Source organism: Vollenhovia emeryi, unplaced genomic scaffold (assembly GCF_000949405.1).
Source record: "Vollenhovia emeryi isolate VEMERY1.0 unplaced genomic scaffold, V.emery_V1.0 DF939193.1, whole genome shotgun sequence".
NCBI lineage: Eukaryota > Metazoa > Arthropoda > Insecta > Hymenoptera > Formicidae > Vollenhovia > Vollenhovia emeryi.
The window spans coordinates 279,441-300,326 of NW_011967173.1; the positions used below are offsets into that span (position 1 = coordinate 279,441).

At 45.8% G+C, this 20,886-nt stretch overlaps 1 protein-coding gene across 1 annotated transcript in view; it reads left to right on the forward strand.

Annotated features, from left to right (window-relative positions):
- The window catches only part of LOC105562174 (CD151 antigen-like), a 122,321-nt gene that overhangs the window by 70,147 nt on the left and 31,288 nt on the right, over positions 1-20,886 (forward strand). Inside the window, exon 3 of the mRNA XM_012012792.1 lies at positions 7,013-7,190. Within this exon, the coding sequence (XP_011868182.1) occupies positions 7,071-7,190 (120 nt within the window). The 5' untranslated portion in view covers positions 7,013-7,070. The remainder of the gene's footprint in view (positions 1-7,012; positions 7,191-20,886) is intronic.

A 20,886-nucleotide genomic window follows, 5' to 3' on the forward strand; every position in this document is an offset into this window, starting at 1 on the left:
CCGAGGATCTCATGATTTTTAGAATTGGATCTCATGAGATATTAGATATTAATTACACGATTGAGACTAGTACAATGAGATGTTTTCCATATTTTCCCGGGTCCCGGGTTATTTGCTCCCTATAAAATATTACACGAAGATATTTCCGCCGACCTCAAATACTAAAAATTAACTCGAGAGAAACGATAACCAGTTTGCGAGAGACATTAAGCGTATTCCAAGAGAGAACCGTCCGTCTGACATGAATTATTCCGTCTTCATCTTACGTATCTCATAAATATCTACGGAAATACGAATTGTCTCGAGGACCCGGCAGGGCGATGATGCTTCTTAAAGAAATCAGGGGTCGCGGCGGGAGGGGAAATCGGAAACAGAGGCGCGTACAATCGTTAAACTCGAGTCGTACCGCGGCCGGACGAATCGTCCGCAGATCGATATAGCCGCGCATCTGGAAGATGAAGCGTTCCGTCGAGAGGGCCGCCGGCTCTGGTGGCTTTTTCTGGCCCATCGGGGGTCTATAAAAGCATCGAAGGCGCGCATATCGATGCGTCATCCGGTACGACGTGGGTCGTATTTTCAAGTAGGCGTTCGGGCGCGACTTCCTAGCACGTGGGACGCGGTAAGAACCGCCGTTGCGCAAGCGGCGCGTGTCCCCGCGCTGATGGTCCCCTCCCCCTTCTCCTCCTCCTCCTCCCATGGGTTATTACCATTGCCCGTTTTTACCCATCCCGTGCGAAAAGTACGCGCATTACGTAGCTTTTTGCGCGCCGGCGATGCGCAACGCGGACGACGTCCGCGACAGCTGCGCGGATATTCGGCTCCCGGACGCGCGATATCCGGATATCGTTTCGCCCGCTCGAATTAACCCGCCGCGATCGACTTGCGAGCATCGATAAATCCTCTGCCCTCGGGGGAGGAGGGGGGTAAATTACATTTATTAGGACTGTTAGAGTCCGTTGTAATATCTACAATGGGGCCGGGTTTTAAAATTTAAACGCGTTTGAAATTTAATTAAAAGCGGGGAATTTTTCGAATCGCGCCGCGAGGAAGCACGTGCGCGACCGTTTCAATTAGACTCTGCTTCTCGAGACGGATAGCCAAGGATTGCCCGCGAAGTGAGAAAGTCTCGGAGGAGAGTCGAATTTGATCGCCGAAGTTCGAATTGCCGTTTCATGGCGATCGAATCCTCGGTCGCGGACAATTCGTCATGTAATGCGGCGCTCCTTCGAATTACTTTCCCGGCCTGGCTGTAAATTCCCGAAACCGTAAACCGCGGCGAGGGCGCATAAAAAATTCAGCTGCGCCACCGCGGTCGTGACTTTACTCTCCGCGAGTGCCGTGAGTATCGCGCAGCTGTGCGACTTTTTATTCACAGCCCATGTTCACCGTAGACCATTCATTTCTCGGACCATCAGCGAGGACCGAACGTTCGCCTCTCGGAAATGTTACCGGAACGCCCGAAGAATTCTCGCCCGCTTCGCCTGAGAAGCGTTGCCGCGACTATCCGCGAATTTCGCTCTCTCGCGGAACTCCTCTTTTTCCCTCCCGCCTTCGCAATTGCAACAATAGAGCTGTAAAATGCCCGGTAACAAACGACAATAAACGGTTGCACTTTGTTTTTTTTTGTCGTTTCCAGTCAACGTGCAAACATTATTCAACGACGGATTGTCCGACGAACGCCGAACGATCGCCGATATTTCACGTGCGATAGTTAAGTTTTACGTATGTGCGCGTTAAGATTTATGAAGCTGATTGCGAGCAGTTAATACTCCGAAATTGCCGCGCGGTGCAATATTGTTGTTGGATGTTTAGTATAACTGTGATGTTTATTCATTAATTTTCAACAGAATCAATATTGACTTTCATGGCAATATACATCAGTTGCTAATGCCTGTCAAATATCTACTACATTCATTACTTAATGTATCAACCCTTCTTCGCGCCACACACGCACATCGTCATTTCGCGATTTGCACCGGAAAATATTAGTAGCGCTAATTTTGCAAAATATTAGCATTTCATGAGAATGCATCGCGATTTATTGAGCCGTATTGGTGTGCGAATGCGCGCGTGTAATCAGGCAACTGAAAATATTTCCGCTATTTCGGTATTATTACATCCAAAATACATTCATGGGATTTTAAATTTAGATATCGCGGATATGCTGATTTTCTCATCTGCAATTTCCATCAAATTTTCTATTTTATCGAAACACAAATTTGTAGTCTTCGGCCTTGTTATTTTATTTTTTATTTTTTATTTTTTTCGTGTCGACGTATATCGCGTTACTTATAGAAGCGATACAGCCAACGCGAGAAACGGCATCGCACCGTGATTTCGCATTGATTAACCGCCGTACCCGACTTGCGCGACACAAACGACCGCACTAACGTCCCGATTGGCAAAGATATTATGACAGTTAACAATCTTAACGCACACTTTATGTAGCCGCACGCGCGAACAAACGCGCGGTGTATTTCTCGCAGCCGCGATGTGTTTTTTTTTCGCGCCCCACAGAGCGGAGTATGTGTTTTCCGATGTGGAAAGCCGCGAAGTTGTTTACGCTGTTGTCCTGATTCGCGTCCGTGTTTTCCGCGGAAAGCATCGGGGGATAATGGACGATATTTCCAGGGAACTTCGCAACCCCGTATCCCTCTCGTTGGAGTAACGACGCGCGAGCAGCGAAATTTCCATAGCGCGAATTAATGCGCTCCTCTGAACCGGAAGTGGATAACGAATCTGTTAAAATCGCGCGGCTACTCCCGCGTACTTGATTCGTCGATTTAATCGTTTTTCCGCGCGATCGACCGGCAGATGTTGTTCCGGAAGAAGGTGTAACGGTGCAGCGACAGATTCAATAACGAGCCGGTCCGCGGGAAAATCGAGATGAAACGCGATAGCGGAGGAAACGCGAAATAAACATTACAGTCTCATTTGCGCGGAATTCAGCGCTGTACATTAATTTAAGCGATTAAATTAACATCATCAATCAGAATTCATTTTGCTTGATTATCGCAAAATGTATATGTATATTTCTCGATGAATCGATAACGGCAATTTGCATATTTACGTATTTCCGTATCGAAGCGTCGCTTTTTTGAAAATTAGCCGCCTACGCGCCCAAGTTAAATCGCGTGTTTTCGCGATACACGGTATTGCATGAAGAGGATACATTATTCCTCCCATCCCCTCAACAAAAAAAAAAAGGACAGATTGCTCGCCAAAATACCGCCGGTGCTGCGCTTAATCGGAGGATACGGTTGACGTGGCGTAATTGCGAGCGAGAGGACAACTGATAAACTTTCGGCGGTCAATAATCGCGGTGCGTCGAACCTGCAGCTAAAAGCTTTGACCTTGCACACGCCGGGAGGAGAAAAATTTATTCATGCACGCGCGCGGGTCTGGGGAGGTTTTCTACGTACTCGCCCACACGCGGGACGTGTCACACCCATTTAATTTCGCGGTTTCTCTTCTTTCATCTCCTCCTCTCGGGTTTCTTCGCCCGAGAGTCGCTGTAATCACCTCTGTCTTCCGCTCCCCATCCGCCACCCTTCCAATCCCCGACGTGATCAGCGCGCTGCTCCCTTCTGGTCCTCATTATGCGCCATTTATCCTTCGCTCTCCTCAGCTGGCAGGGAGACGGCTCGAAACGCAGAAAGGGGCAGCCTCGCTATTTTCAGTTAACTTCTTATTGCACACTGCCAAATGACACGATAACGTTCCTCGATCTCTTCCTCAAATGGTAAATGCTTGCTAATGAAAGTTTTGCCGAATTTTTAGGACGAAAGTATTTCACCTGACTGCGTCAGAAATTTTTTCCCTCCATCTCAACATAGTTCTATTTCAATGTATTAATACGAAATTTCGGACAGACCTGAGTGGTTTTTTCAGAAAATATATGAATACTTGGGCGGAAAGTCGAGAGAATAAAAAGAGCAGTTGTTTTCTACGGTACGGGACTCTTACTTTTCTTTTATGCAGTTCAGAAGATTTCTCGTACACAGTGTGTGCGTCGATCGAGAAGATTGAGTGGTCGCTATGTGTTCCCGTTCGGTATACAAGTCACGTACGAACAGGAGTTGACCACAACAAATGTAATTTTCCTCCGCCGAATTGCAATCTTGCTCCGGATCGAAATTCACACAATGGCGCGACGCTATAATCAAACCACGAATTAATCAATATTCTTTCGCAATATCCTAACTATGAGAAAATTCGGGAGTGATGTAAAGCGCAACAACATGAAATATTTGAATGGAGCGAATAATCGAGATAAATAGGTCGTCGCTAAATTATATAATATATAAACTGCCAGGCTCGTGTTAGATAAAAAACCACGTCGTTTGAAATGCCATGTCGTTTGCACTGCTGAACAAGTATGTAAAGTCACATAAATGATGGGTGTAACAATTACATCATTAATAGCGGGAATGTATAAATTACATACTTTTACAAAAATTACTTTTTTACACTTATCCTGTACACAATTGTTTGTATTTTTATGAAAAATTGCAAAATTAAAATCAAGCAGATTATATAAATTAATAACCTCTACAAGATATAAATTTGCTAAACGCATGTAAATATACAGCTGCGATGTACGGTCGCAATATTACCCGCTGTAACAGTTGTAGCTTCAGTGCGAAATTTTGTTACGGTATACCTTGCAATGTCGGTTCGACACGTTCGACTTTATCTCACCGTTTTCTCAATACGGGTATAATCGTTGCGCGCGCAAAGAACTGCAATATTCCATGCAATCTGTCGTGTCAGCTCTCGTGCAGCGAGATACTTGGCGTTCTCGTGCATTCTTACGTGGGATGTGACTCGCGTACTCGCAGAATCGCGGAGAGAACGGAAGATGGAGGGCGCGATGCATTAGAGCGTAGGTGGGCCCCTCGCATTTCTTGGCGATGTAAAACGATATTATGCGCCAGATCCGAGGCGGGGGCTCTATTGGAGGTCGTGGCCTGTTTTCACTTTAACTAATTTTCCGAAATCTGTACCATTGATTCGAACGGTTTCTAATATCGACGGAAAAAAAGGTGGTACCATTCTCTCTTGTTGGTAGAAGCATCTGGAATATCCGAGGAGATGACAGATTTAGAAAATCTATACCTGAAATCGATACATTGGTCGCTAAGTAAAGCTGCTCATACGGCGAAAAAGTTGAAGTCTCCCATGGCTAACCATGGTCTCCCCGGGTTCAAATCTATAGGCGGCTGCAAACATAAAAGAAAAGGATATTGCCATTTTCTCGCGCTGGTAAAAAAATCCAAGTGAAAGATCTAAGAAATTCGAGAAGATAACATGAATCTATTTTGAGAATGTCGCAGCTTCAGGACTTAAAAATCTACCTGAAATTCATACATTGCTCGCAAATAAAAGTAAAGCTGCTCATACGGCGAAAGAGCTAAAGTGGTCTCCGACGGCTAACCATGGCCTCCCCGGATTCAAATCTATGGGTGGCTGCAAATATCAAAGAGAAAGGATATTGCCATTCTCCCGCGCTGGTAAAAAAAGTCCAAGTAAAAAATCTAAGAGAACCGAGAAGATAACATGAATCCATTTTGAGAATGTCGCAGCGTCAGGACTTCTGGAAGTAGGAAAATCTACCTGTACGGGAATTCTCTAACTTGCTATCGAGGTTTTTCGATAACGTTAACTGGGAACAACCAATGAAAATCTGCGTCTCTTTCGAAGATCGTCCTCGCCATTGGCTGTCGCTAGTTAACGATACCGAAAATCATCGATTGCAAGTTACAGAATTCCCGTACTGAAATCCATGCATCGCTCGCAAATATAAGTAAAGCTGCTCCGTACTGTGAAAAAGTAGGCAACAGCGGTCCGCTATGGCTAACCATGGTCCCCCGGGTCAAAATCTACGGACGCCCTTGCTTGGGCTCGTGCCAACGTGCGCTGCCTCTCGCCTCGAACCGGCACGAAAGTTACGCTCTCGGTACTCGATCAACGTCCTAACGTCGCCGATTATACCCTTACGTATCTGCGTCCGATGCGAAGCACATACACGCATACTCGTCTGGCGGGGGCCATCGGGTGCGCGGTTATCGAATTACGTCAATTTTCCGATACCTCTGCCGGCATTCGCGACATAACGACGCGACAAGCGGAACATACCTCGCTCTCCTGAATTCTAACGACATTAAAGTTAACTCGCTTCTTCGCAAAGGAAGAGGCGCTCCGCCGCGCCGTCTGCCGTTTGAAGGTGAGGGTTGCTTCCGAGAAAGCGTTTCCCGAGCGCAATTCCGGCGCAAACTAAATTGCCTGAAAGGCGAGAGAAATCCTTTTTCGATTTTTATTAGCTCCCGTCTCTGCAGACGACGACATGCGAGTCGGCGATGATCAAATGATGCATTCTGCGTCTCTTTACCGCTTAGGAAGCGCCTTTCGCGAGAATGGGCACGCGGGATCTTTTTTGGATAATCAGGAAGATGCTTTTCCGCTCGTTGCATATCTCGCGTCTATCCCAGCTATTCGAGTCGCCGCTGATCCACGGCAGCCGTGAGGTCGCACTGATGTTGTTCCGACAAAGTTTCCGTCGAGCCGGTGCGAGAAGAGCTTTAACTTCATCCAATGTCCAAGCGAGTATAAGCGAGCAGCAACGAAAATTCCGACGTTGAAACTAAAGCTCGTTGATTACTTTCCCGGGCAATAGACAGTCGAAAACTTGTTGATTACTTTCTTAAACGCTTCCTTAGGCAGTCGTAAAATGTTTCTTTATTTTTGTTTTATCTCACGCGGCGCAACAGTAACCCTTTCTCGCGGAAGTTTTCCAGTTGCGTCACCAGTTGACACCTTATATCCTTTTAATTACACGAAGAACGTACATATCTTTATTCAGTACCGTGTATTACATACCTACGTGTACATATCGTGTGTATTCCTATATTTATGTAAATACAGTTCATTTTTGCACCCTCGCGAATTTTTTCCCCATCTCCTCAAGCGAACATCTCCCTCTTTCTCTGACACGGTTATTTCTATTTTACAGCAACGGTGAGCAGGTGACAACGAGGACCGTGACGCACGCAGCCAACAATCGACTGAAAATGGCCAAAAGCGCCGAGAGATTACCCGGTACTTCTACCAGACTTAGGACCAGGGACGACGGCTGCTGTTCCGTGAATTTCTTGAAATACGTTCTTCACATTTACAACGTGGTGTTGTTTGTACGTACCATCTATTTATCTCGGCGCGAAAGAGGGGAATATTTTATTTCGGGGACACACATCCGCGCGTTAAACACAAATGGAAGACGGGGGGACATTGTGAAATCCGCCGTCCCGCCTCACGAGAGAATCTCTCCTGGCCGACGCGACGGTCCTCTCTCTCTCTCTCTCTCTCTCTCTGCGCTCTCCGACAAAGTTACTTTAATCCAAGTCTCGTTTTCCCGACCGTTTATGTAGTCGTAGACTTTCCGCCGCGAGAGACGTGAAATCGCTCGGCGAGCAGAGCACCGAAGCGTTCATTTTTCCTAACTTTTTACTTTCGATAGCTCATGATTCGCAACTTGGTAAAGCTCAATATCTTTAATGGAAAGAAGCAATGTCAATCTTATTAAATTGCAAGGGGATATTGATAGCATGTCGCGCCAAATTGTTGTGAAACTGAACGATTATTGCGAGACTTATTACGAGATACGTCGAGCTGCAGCGCGGAAGTCACGAGTCAACCGAGATACTCTCTTAAACGCGGTCTTTGATATTCAATATATTAATTGAGCCACTGCGCCGGTACTTTGCAGTTAAAGAATACGCCTTTCAAAGGAAGTACGACAGAAATACGGAACGTCCCGTATAACGGTCCGCTCAAGTGATTGTCATTGAAACAAGGTGAAAAAAAGGGCGCCATTATTCGACAATTACTCTCGTCTGTCTTCCGCTTTCGCAATTTATGGGAAATTAAAGCGGCGAGAGCGGCGGATTGTTCGTTGCCATGGTGCACATTTATCGTAAAGACGGACCGTTCTCGGTCGTCACCTCGCCGGATGTCCGGCGAGCTTTCGCAATCACCGGCACTCGCTGTAACCGATGAGCGGTTATCTGTCTTTAATTATTATCATGAATACCACGCGTTCCTAGCGCGAGTTAAATTAATAAACGGAAGGCAGAGAAAGAGGAGGAAAGAAGAAAGAGAGAGAGAGAGAATCACCGCGTATCGACGGACCTTTCAGACGAGCGTTTCTTTGATCGCGTGCGTGCCTGCGATCCTATAAGAGAACTTTATTGTACGTGGAACGGAGGGGGGGGGGACAGCCGAGGGATTAAAGTGCAACGCGAGAAATAATCGCGTTCGTCGTAACAGCTCGCGCGGCGAATAATTGGAGCGCGGAGGAGCGGATATTGCGCCGGAAGAACGGCGTTTCGCGTTAATCGAAAGGGAAGCTTCACGCTCGTGCGCGGCTAATTACATAATAATCTCGTATACGCGGATAATCGTACGATGCAGCGTATCCCGCGAGTCATTAATCTCGCGCGATAAATTAATGTTGATCATTCTGACGAAGGTGTATCCATGTTGTGCAGAGTGTACACGAAAAATCGCAGCCGCTCCAGATCCGCCGCGCGGAATTATACGCAATGCAAAAAGACGCTCGCTCGGATCACGAAGGTAGAGAGAGAGAGAGAGAGAGAGAGAGAGAGGGTTCTTATTTTTCGCGCGACACCTTTGCTCCACTTGTAGCGAGTCCTCTTCTCTCTTCTCCTCCTCCGCTCACTCCTATATTTTCGATATTATAAAAAAAATGAGGTATATACCGACATCGACGCTCGCGCGAGGTGATACATGCCATAAAATGCTAATAAAGTCCTCGTCGTAAAGTGCAGACACCTTGTACGTTGTCTGGGATACAAGCGCGCCAGCAACGACGCGGTAGGAACGAAGCGCTTTAAAGTGTGGTCGAAGGAAAAGAGAGAGAAAAAAAGGGCGGAATGAGGGAAAATCGATCGGTGGTCCCCGCATCTATCGGCTTTATAATTTTGGTCCTAAACGTCGGCACCTCGTTAAAAAGCGCGATGCCGATGGATGATTTTGTGATTAAATAGATGAGGTTCCCGAGGCCGATCGGCGAGATTACGGTTCAAACAAGAGTCGTTGTCTTCCTTTTATTTTTCAGGACTCTGTTCGCCAAAATCATTTTACTTCCTCGACGATACTCGTTATCGAATCTTGTTCATCAGAATGCCGGAACTTTTAATGAAGATCATTATCTTCTAATTAAAAGTGATCGGCAGATCTCGCGTTTCGCTGATTTGCGGAAAAAAAAATGATGCACTGAAAGGGGATTGATATAATTTTTGGCGTTATATTCTTGGTAGTTTTATTTACAAGGAAGGTAATCTGAAAATTCCTACAAATCTGAAACTTCGCGTAAGTAAAATGTGAACCTATAAATCACACAGCAATTTTCACTGATAAGCGGTTCTAAAGGTAAAACACCTCTTCAGAGAAAATCTGACTTTCCATGTTCCTTAGTTTTCGAAATGTATTTTGGAATATATTTTAAATACCTGGTTTTTTGTAAAACAACAAAGAGATCTTACTTTTGACGAGTACGATGCCTCGTGAGAAAAACTCTAGTGATAGGAATAACCGAAAATAGGTTTTATAATTCAACGAAAAACTACTGTGGACATTCTCGATCAATTTATAAGAACTTTACACTTGCAATAACGAATCGCTGATCGACGATTATTGTTTATGTTTGACATTTATGCTTATGACGCGTTTATATTACGGACTTCAATAGTTCCGAGTTGGAACTCGAACAAGTTAATGAAAAGAAGATTGCTTGTAGAGCTTGGAAAATTACTTATGAAAGAACGTATTGCATCAAAGACGTATGTGTCAGAAGGACAGAAAAGTTGTACAAGATCGTAAAGAAAATTCCACCTGAAGATCGAAATATAATTTTAAGATATATTGAATTCTGGCAGATACAAAAATTAATAAACTCGTCGCAAATTTTGCCCATCGAGCAGCGACAGTGATTTACCGCTATAGTTCAAAATTGCTACGCGATTAGGTTCATATGTACTTTATTTCTGCAACGTTTCAGATTTAGAGATGTGTTCGGACTGCAGGCTTTTTATTATTAGCCCTTTGTCGTTCTTGATGTACAAAAATAGCACACAAGTCAATCAATCATACTAGCTGTTTTATAAAAGTAGTAAGTTTGGAATAGTTCATGATAGTTTATCTATCAATCGAAACGCGAACGTGTGAATTTCGGAGTGCGAACGATGCGCATTTCTCGTTTTCGCTCGCGCCTGTGCAACAACGTAAGTCTCGTTGAATGTGAGGCCTTAAACGTCTGCGCGTAATAAGGTTCAATAACGCGAGCATAATGTAACAATAACCTGCCCCGAACAATGCCGGCGCAACAATGCCGGCCGCTTAACACGTGCGTTTACGCCCATTGATTGCATTCAGAGAAGTGTAGTCACTGCCAGGCCGAAGTCAGTGAATTCAATGTTACCGTCGTCGATGCACCGGCGAGACGGTAAGTGCATAATTTTAGAGACCCTTGCACGCGCACTTCGGCGAAACCGAGATAACGCGAAAAACGATTTTATTCCAATTTAACAGCGCGGAAGTATAACCGCGCACGCAAACGAATTCAACGGAAGTGCCATTTCTCTCCCGGAAAATATCGCTCTAATATTTGCCATAACGTTTTTTGGCATTAAAAAGTTCAACAATTGGGAAAAGGTAACTGTTTTTTCAGGTAATTACTTTACAATTACGTCAATCAACAAGATTTTTCTAACACTGATAAACACATTCTGTATACACTAATTATGAATATGATGATAAAAAAAAACGTCATCGCACTTTTTTACAACAACTGTTTTAGTCTATAAAGGTGACAATATATTTTCTTTTCTGTAATATGTTTTTTTTCACAAATAGGCATTCTTTTTAGTTAGTGTCGTACATGTATCTTCACTTTTATGGAACAGAGGAGTGTCGGTCTCGAAATAGGTCAATGCTTTATTACCGTCACGCGGACTTTTCCTGTTATTTTTGTCATAAAATTTATCTGCTTATGTTTTAATACGTCCTTTGTTATTAGATTGAATGGTTACTTTGATTTCGGAGCTGCTTTTGAGAATTTTAATGCAAAAAATGGGGCCAGTTTGCGATACAGAATTTCTTTCGAAACTAAACAGTACACGCCAATAATAGAAAAATACGAGGTACTGCAAACTTTTCGCAGGTATTTTCGTATTTACTGTACGCGAATTGATTAAAAAACATATCCTATTTCATACATTTTATTAGAAAAAAAGCAGTCTAACTTTGTTGACTAGTCTTATTGTTTTATCGCGGCAGTAATTACTGGCAACATGGACAATTTTTTGATACGCTGTTGATTGACAAACTATTTCCATCGCGCGCCTCGGTCAAGTTGATTCCCATGTGTACGTCGAAAAAACTCCAACGCAGCCGCAATAATATTTGACGTGGACTCTGTTGCGAAGAAAAACGCGCCGACTTTTCGTCGATTTTTTTTACGCCGGGTTATTACGGCAAGCAAAGGGGTAATGAAATAATTACTGCGGATTTTTTGTGACTTCATTCCATTAGGGAGCGGTAATTATGCCACATGCGAAAAGTAGCTTGCCCCAACACCCCCCCTCTTTCTCCGCGCGTGTACTCGATTTCAATAAATCGTTAAGGGATGATTCAATTACTCCAAAGTCGAGAAGTTAGACTTAAATAAGACTAAATAAGACTGCAGCTTTAAGTCTTAGGCATTTTCTTGCGCCTTATAAAGTTTTAATGAGCCAAAGGAAAAATGACATTCGCGTAAATTCGACAAAGTTTGCTCGCAGACACTTAAATAATCTTACTTTATTTTTCGATAAATCGCACGGTGGCCTCGGCGTCACGTTTCCCCTTTCTCGGGCAAGACGCGTCCTCTGACTCTCTTCGCAGGTGCTCTGTAAAACTGAAGAGATCTACGTTGTTTATAACGCCAGCCCGTACGGAATTGTGTTAAATCCGAGCATGAGTAATAACGCGGCAGCCTCGTGTGTGTACGGGGAAATTCCCGCGGGGAATTGGGATACTCTCAGCCCAGAATGGCTTAATTGTAATAATTAACCATATCGTCGGCAGGCTTGCTAATTACCAACTAATAAGTACCTACGCTACTCAACTGAAGCGTACGCTTGGCTCTCTTGTCGCAATTTCTCTTACTCGGCCTTAATGTCGCGCTCTAATTTAATTGACGGCTTTTAGAGAAACGGCAGATTTTTAAAACGTAAAAACGCGGAGTCAAATAACAACCACATTCAGGGCACGCGCGCGCGCATCCTCGATACTAATTATTAATTAATTTCCACTTTGTAAAACGCGTTATTTATGAAGTCCGTTAATTATCGCCGGCAATGTAAATTTCCATCAATTATTCGTAATAATCCAAAGCAAAGTTGCAGCGCGCAATTAATTATATCGCGTGAAGGCGCGTTGACGGGAACAATAACGTTTAGAAACGTTAGCGTCTCGCGAGAGTGGGATCCCTCGACTCGAGAGCGACACTCGAAGCACAAGCGAGCGGAATCAACGGGATCGTTCGCACCTGCCTCGTGAAACTTGCCCATTACGTTCTCCCCGTGCCGTCGCCGGCGAGAGGATCGCGCGAATTACCCGCACCGATCGTCAATTATGCCCGCGATTCGACCGTCGCCGTGCCGAGCCCGGGCTCTTTCCCAGGAGGTGGCATGCGTTCCCAGGAGTGTTCGCGTCTTGCCGCCGCGCGCCTCGAGTGCGTGCGCGACGCACATACCGACTCGTCGGCGCCGGTAGAATGCAATCGGTACGTGCCGCTCGCCGATCGCGCCCGGCGCGGCGCGGCGCGGCACCGAAATCCCTTTCTCGCGCGGGGAAGAATCGTGCGGTGAATTATTTCCCGTCACCCCGCTTAATTAGCCCGGCCGTCGCGCGTCCTGTAACGTGCGGCGAATAAACGCCATTTCTACGTTATTCAATCCGCTCGAGCGGGCAACCGGCCCTTTCGATTAAACGCGGACGCAAGGGGGAGATCGCGGACGTGCAAACATCCGCGGATGAAAGGTGCGCGGCAACAAAGCGGTGAAATCTATCGTAAATGCGTCGCTCCGTAAACCGTTGTTTTTCCCGTAATGCTCGAAACAGCAGCGATAATTGGCAGCCGCAGAATGATATTTTCGCGATGCGCGTATTCACAAACATGTAAATCTCGCGACGAGTGTTTATTGGATTAATAATATATGATAGCGCGGTTTAACGGTCATCATATTTTGTACAAATATCATCAACTCAACGGAGATTACGTTACATTAATAGCGCGACTTCGTGGAATATTGCAGTAAACGTGCACCAAGGCATATAATGCAATCGTCCGCCTCGTTATCAATTCGCAGAGCGCGCGGACAGTTTTTTTTGGAGGGGGGGGGTGAAGGGAGGGGGCGCGGGGAAAATCGCGTAAGCCCCGACAACGTGAAATTCTAAGCTAATTGTGAATAATTTTTTGCAGAAATAATTAATTCAGGTATAACCGCACAACGCGCGCGCCCCCGACGCTCGGCGACGCTAAATTGCGCAGCTTAATCTCCCGTGAGATCGGCGAGAGCGGCCTTTCATCTCACGAAGGCGACGTGGCATTTATAGAGACGAGACATTCGGGAGAGGAGGATCAACGGGCTGATGTGTTTCTGCGCGTTGCCTGTCGTCGCGGGGACACGACGCGCCGCTAAATACTCCCGAAAGAACGGGGGAGACGCCCCCGGTGAGGGTTTCCTTAAAGTCGCGGGGGCCGAGGCGCGGACGGCGGCAAAAACGGGCTAGATTACACGCGTAATTATTCTAATTTCGCCCCGGGATACAACGGGGCTCACCTCCTCCGGGTTTCCTCGCGAGGATTTACGTGCCTCCGCGAGATTGGATCTTGGAATATTCCAGCCACCGGTGCGGCTTAAGGCCAGTTTCACGCTCGCCATCGCGGAATAATAATCCTATGCGCCATGAAATGACATCTCCAGATCGGATATCGGGGAGGAGGAGGTGCGGGGGGGAGGAGGGATGGGTGGTGGTGCAGGGAAGGGGGACAGGGGGGAGGGATTATAGATTGGTAAACGGTGCCGTCTCCGGTGATTTCGACATTTTTAAAATTTAAATAATATGAATATCAGCCGCGTAGATTATCGGCGCGTACGACGTAACGTTATCCATTCCGTCGCTCCTGTAACGTCAGCGATATATTATTATTTCATTAATTCACCGTATCGCCGTAAAGAGCCCGCTCCCGCTACTCGTGTAATAATTATTAACATCTATACGCGATCTCCGCTCGTCCCGCTCCTCTCCCCGCGGACTTCCGTATTTCATTTCGTTCGCTTTAACGCACATTCTCATTCGTTATCCGCCGTTTATAAATATTCAGAGTACCGATTCGCTCGTACTTGCTCACCTCACATTGTTCTCCCTCGCGTCGTCCGCAATTCTCTTTCTCTCCTTGTTAGTCGAACCGCAGGAGAGAGAGAGAGAGAGAGATTTGCGACGAGAAAAATGACGGTTGTAGGAAAACGCGATAATTCCAGGCGATTATCCGCATATTTCGCTTTAAGGTGCCGCGTTTAATGATAGCCGACGTTACGGACGATCTGCAGCTCGTTTCGTATCGGGCAGGGCCGAGTCTCTGGCTTTTATCAGGACGGCGCGGGGGACGGCTGATTGGTCCTGACTATATAAATAAGGGGGCCGGCTATCTTCCGCCGGGGATCTCCTCGGAGTCTTATGCTAATGGATATCCACCTTCTTTCATACCCCACGTACGGTGCACAATACATGCATGGCGAGTCGTGGCGAGCTCTCTCGCCTGGGAGACGCGGCGGCGGCGCGGCCACGGCCGATTAAATGCCGCCGTTGTTGCCGAAGCGAAATTTATCGGCCGCTATCACGAGCCGAGTTTTAATCGAAGACGGCTACCGGTTTACGGTAGATCAATAGATCCTTTGTGCGATAAAGCGCCGGTCACGGAGCAAAGTAGCATAAAATACGGGGGAGATAGAGGAGTACACGGAAACTACCGTTTCCGCTCGACGTAGCGGCCGTACTTTACCGCTCTCCCAAGAGATTTCGCCGTTAATTCGAATTAAATACGCTTTAACGCAAAGTGATATTAACGTACGGGAGGTAAACGCGGGGCACGGAGCGGCGACCGTATCGATTGCGCGTGCCTATTGTAGGAATATATCTGCGCGCGGACTCTAATAATTCCGCAACACGGTCGATTCTTCCGTCGTCGTCCTCGCGCCTAGGTGTTACGCGCCGAGAGTTGCAAAACTTTCTGACTGCACCCGCGCCTCGGCAATAAACCGGGCACAATTCGCTTTAGAAAGCATCTAATAAAGATAATAGCCCGTTTTCTCCCCGTATATTTAGCGCCGAGCGCGACCGTCCAGTCTTCATCGCATTACGCGAGAGGCGGAGAGAGAGAGATATATATATACATATATACGTTTCCGTATAAAAGATACCGTCGCAGAGTTTTAATCATTTTTAATTAAATTGGGGAAGCGGCGGACGGTGCGTCGGGTGAAAATAATTCTACGAATCCTTCAAGCCTAATCTACAATGTGCTCTTTGTGTCTAGAAACATTCTATTTTATTTAAACAAATCAACTCTCTAAAAGTGGCGAGTGTGACGCAGAGAAATGTGCGCCGCTTAGTAAACAAATGCACGAAAAGATCCGATTTCCAATCCACGAACGCCACTGGGTTTTTTCCGGAATTTTCCGAAGGGAAGTGGTAACCGCCGAGAGTATCCTGCCACACATATCCTTTTAGGGATACAGCCCTCCAGATTGGAGGTTTCCTTCGGCAAGGTTAGCAGTTTGCCGAAGATGAAGCAAATGCTCAAAGTACCAGTTCGTTCTGGTACAGGGCTGGTACAGAACGAACTTGATAAAACAGGCTTTTAAACATAACACGAGGAAGAAGAAGAAGAACTTTAAAAGTCAGCGCGTTATCACTGTTTTCAGTGAAAATTCACTGATTGACTTTTAAGCTAGCTCCGCACTATGCGTAATGCGCGATTCATGATTCGTGATTCGCAGTTAATCATTCGTAATTTGTTATTTGTCGTTTCGCCCGTGTTAACTTCGACAACTTTTAATCTTTACCAGTTATGACAGGACTTGCATTGCAAGTCTACAATTAGTCAAGTTTCAATATTAGTTAAAAAAACCACTGTTTTCTTTGAAAAATCGTTCGGCTAGCGGATCACTGCCGTCCTAACTAACAATAGAAAGCAGTATCTCCCAACTTGTTTCGAGAAAACGCGCATTTCTTATAGCTAGGCCACCACGAAACAATGTGTTAATTCTGAAATGAATTCTGCATATTAAAGCATTTCTTCTCTATTTCAATAATTTTACATTGCCATGACTTTTTTTTGTTAAAAAAGTAGCAAATTGGTGGTTACCGCTTGTTAGTGAAGTCATAAAAACAAAAAAAAACAGAACATAGAAAGTGACTACAATGGTCAAAAAATTGAGATAATCCTTTTTAGGTTATGACGGCAGAACACAGCGAATGGCGAATCGGCGAATTTTTCCTCCACACTATTCACGAATATACGAATCATGAACCGCGCATAGTGCGGCGCTAGCTTTGGAGAGAACACGCTTAAAAAAAAATTTGTCGACGATGTACGATCGTACGATCTATCAACTTGCACAAATTTTGTAAACGCATTTTTCTCGGCTACAAAATAAAATGTTTCTAGACGCAAAGGGCACATTGTAGATTAGTCTTAAGGGGATCCTAAAAGCCGCTGGCGAACTCGATCAGTGTCGATAAGATAGGAGACGGAATTAAAAACGTTAATTATCGACACTTTTAATTCCAAGTTGTACTCGATCCGAGAAATTTATAGCCAATCAATTTGCATCTTGTACGAAAAATCAGTAATTAGATTAGCTACACATTGCTCAGACCGAGATTCTGGATCGAATTCTAACATCGTCAACACCGTGGCTTTACTGACAATCTGACAGATGTTTGGCAGCGACCTTTTTCGAAAAAACCTGCAACTATTTCTACACTCCATACTGCTCTAAAGTCGACCAGCATAGTCTAGATTTTGCGTACTTCAATTCCGTAAAAGAGTTTTGCATTTCTGTAAAGCCAATTAAACGACGACTTCTAACAAAGAATGTCGATGAAACAGACGGCTTTAGGATCCCCTTAACTCCCGTTTCTCGCGCGATTGTCGAGAAACGCGCGCCGTTGCGTCTCGGCGCGCTGCTCTGGAGGGCAGCGACATTAAGCATACAGAGCGACGATACCGCAAATCCGTATGGCACGTATGCGCGCTTCGTGTATACGTACGAAGCCCCCGAGGCTCTGATTATCATAAAGCTCTCTCCGTAAACGATTCTATTAAATTACACGGCGCACTTAGGCGCCCTCGCCCTCGCGGCCTGAGAATTCGCGAGTCCGCAACGGCGTGCACGCAACGTCGAAAATGTTTATCATTACGCGGCGGCGGCGCTCTTAACTCGTTTGTCGTAAATCATGCGAAGTTCTCGGTGCGCGCGCGTACACACACACTCACGCACGTACGCGCGCGCGCACACACAAACGTACGGACGCACAACGGTGCCGGTGGCACCGTGGCAGTCGTAAAGAGGATGGGAGAGGCTGGAAGAAAGTGCACGGCGGGGCAGATGATATCTTCCGACGGCCGCGGCGGCAGCATCCGGACTGTATCTTTGAATAAGGTTGCCGGGGAATTACCGTGTCGTACGTAATCATTCCGGATCGTAATGCATACTTACGAATTCATGGCGGCGTTTACGCGCGCACGCGATACGCGCAAACGGATAAGGAGGAGGTGGAGGAGAGAGATAGAGAGAGAGAGGGAGAAAGCGCGGCGACGAAAGTTTACGATGCAACTATCGAGGCAAGTGTCGAGAAACATTCGAGAAGAAGACGTACAACGGATAGAACTCGCTTAAGAAACACGCGACAGTGAATATTATAACAAACTCGCGCCCCGATTATTTATGTGCTCCGCGGCTGGAAAGGGATTGCACATAAGGGAGGCTGGGGAATTTAAATTATGTAGGCGACGTCTCTCCCGGCGAAATGTCTCCCGCGGTGGAGGCGGAAACATTCTTCAAATGATTTTTATTTTACTCGCATACACACGCGCGCGCGCACACGTACACATATATTACAGCCAACTCGTGCTTCGATTATTTATGTGTTCCGCGGCTCTGAAAAGGGATTGTGTATATATACACGAAGAAACTTGGCGAATTTACATTGGCGGAAAAGTGCGTTATAATTTTTATTTGACCTCGAGTACGAGACGCGCGGGGACGCGTCGTGCTCCGAAGCCCGCGTAGCTACCGGACACGTGGTCCAGACTGCGGACGGGGGCCTAAAATTAGACGCAACCCCGACATACTTCGCGAAGATACGCAATTCCGCGAGCGGAGCGGCCGGGATTACGTAAGTGCATATTCTGAGGCTGATTATGTCAGTCATAGCCTGCACACCGAGCAATATGATTTAGACGGATAACTCAGTTTGCAGGTAGTATATCTCGGCGCGCGCGAGGCGAAGCGCGAGATACGGGCGTGATATATCGGTTGAACACGAACGTCTCATCCGTCCGAATGAGGGGGAGGAAAAAAATGCGCGCATTCTTTATTTCCTACCGGTGCGGATTTTCATCTGGCCGGCGTGCACGCGCGCGTTCCATTATAAAATACGACGCCGTTAGTCGGCAGCGACTGATGTTCCGCGGGATGTTTTTTCCGTCGCGCGCACATCGCGGAATCTCCGGTCGAGAGGAAATCGAACGGTCGCCGAGTAAATTGTCGGGTACAACAATTTTTAATTAAACGCCCGCGATAAGGTGCCGCGCGAACGCGTAGACGAGCGTTGCGGAAACCCGCGTGAACGGCCGGACGACGATTTTGCGAGCTGGGCGGGTTCTGGGCGTCCGGCAGCTGCGGAGGGCGACGCGATGGCACGGTTTCCCGATACCGGCGGAGGTGAAATCGCCGGAAGCGCATCGCGAGAACGTTGTTGGCGCAATTAAAATGGAAACGAGTACATCCGACGTAAACGGGCCGCGACTGGGGCTTTACACTGTGACTGCGCGCGTTGTCCGGCACAGATTTCGGATGCTGGCCCCGGTAATGGGATGGCTCTCACGTAGCGCGTATAGCCGGCGCGGTGGTACCGGCGGTAAAAATTTATTTCCCCGTCGTCCGTCCGGTCGTACATCGTCGAGATATTGAAATCCTGACGTCTAATGTAATAAAAATGCCGGCCGGGGATCGGTCAAAAAGAGGAAAAATCGATGGCTAGTTGCGGCGAACCGAATGCGACTCGGCGAGCTCGTAAAGGCGGCTCGCGCTGTCATCGCCAGATATTATAATACATCGACTTTCTTCTTGACCGTAAATTCGTCGAACCGAGTAATAAAAAAGGGAGAATATAAATCCGGCAGGTCCGGGTGAGTCACATTTTGGCATTTTTATCACGCAACTTCCTAATTAATTCTTCAATTTGACTGAACGTTGCAGAATGAATATTCAGACTGTTTACTTCCTTAATCTTCAAGCCGAATATCCGCACGGAGAGAATTTTCCCTTAAAATTGATCCTGAAAGTCATATAATTGTGGGCCAACGCAGGGCTGAAATGAAATTTCGTGTTTCAAAAAATATTTACCTGTGGTTAAATTATATGAAATATGAGATGAGCTATCTACTCTTTATTGAAAACTTTCTAAATTTAACTTCTCTATGTTTAATTTATTAAAGAAGGGAAACAAGAATAAAAAATCTAAACCGACAAAGTTGTTCCAAATTTCATTGCCTTTCATTTAAAAAACAAGAATTGAAATCGGCTCGAATTTAGAGGCTGTAGCCTTTTTGGAAACACGAAATTTCATTTCAGCCCACAGTGCAACGTGGCATTTCGAAGAATTTGGAAATGTTATCGTACTCTCTAAAAGCCAATTAGTGCATTATAACTGCGAATCAGTCAATATTCACTGTTTTCAGTGACAATCCACCGATTGACTTTTAGAGAGTGCATTTTACTAGTAAAATGTATAGTAAAATTTCAAAAAACTCTCGTAAAATTCTTCGAAACGCCACGATTACATGATTTTCAGGACAAATTTTAAGAGAAAATTCTCTCCGTGTACGAATTACGATACTACAGGATAGTAAAAAAAAGTGCTCCTGCAGTCTCTCACCCGGGCACAGCGGTATACACATGAAATCCAATTTTTACACATGCCAAGTGCGTAAATCGTAAAGCCCTTTTCTGCGTGTTTATATACCGTATCGGACAATTTTAAACGAAACAGTCTAGAATCCCCGTTTGTCGAACGAGTTTTCCCGTAAGTTTCCGCCGCGATTCTTTCTCACGCGACTCCGCCTTTTTTTTAGCGACGCACAGTGTTTCAAATCTCGAAATTTTCGGCGAAATCGAAAAAATCGATATTTTTTTTCATGTAAACGACCCTAAAATATTGTAGGGAAGGCTTTGCCGCGTACTAAACCGAAAAGCCGAAGGGTTAAACTCGTTTATTCGCTCTCGTGCATCAGTTCGAAGTTGACACTTTCAGAACGAGGCACGTTAGATGCAGTCGCTCCGGAATATTTGTGTTCCTTTGGAAGTGTATATTTTGTGTTTGGAGTGTCCGATCTTTACGGGACTTGATAGAGGGTAATCCTGAAGGTACGTAGATTTCAAATATTTATTGCTTTTTCATAGATTTTGGTTCGACCCGTACTAAAAATGACCTACAAAATCAGCCTTTCAAAATCTTTAATTTACGGTCAAA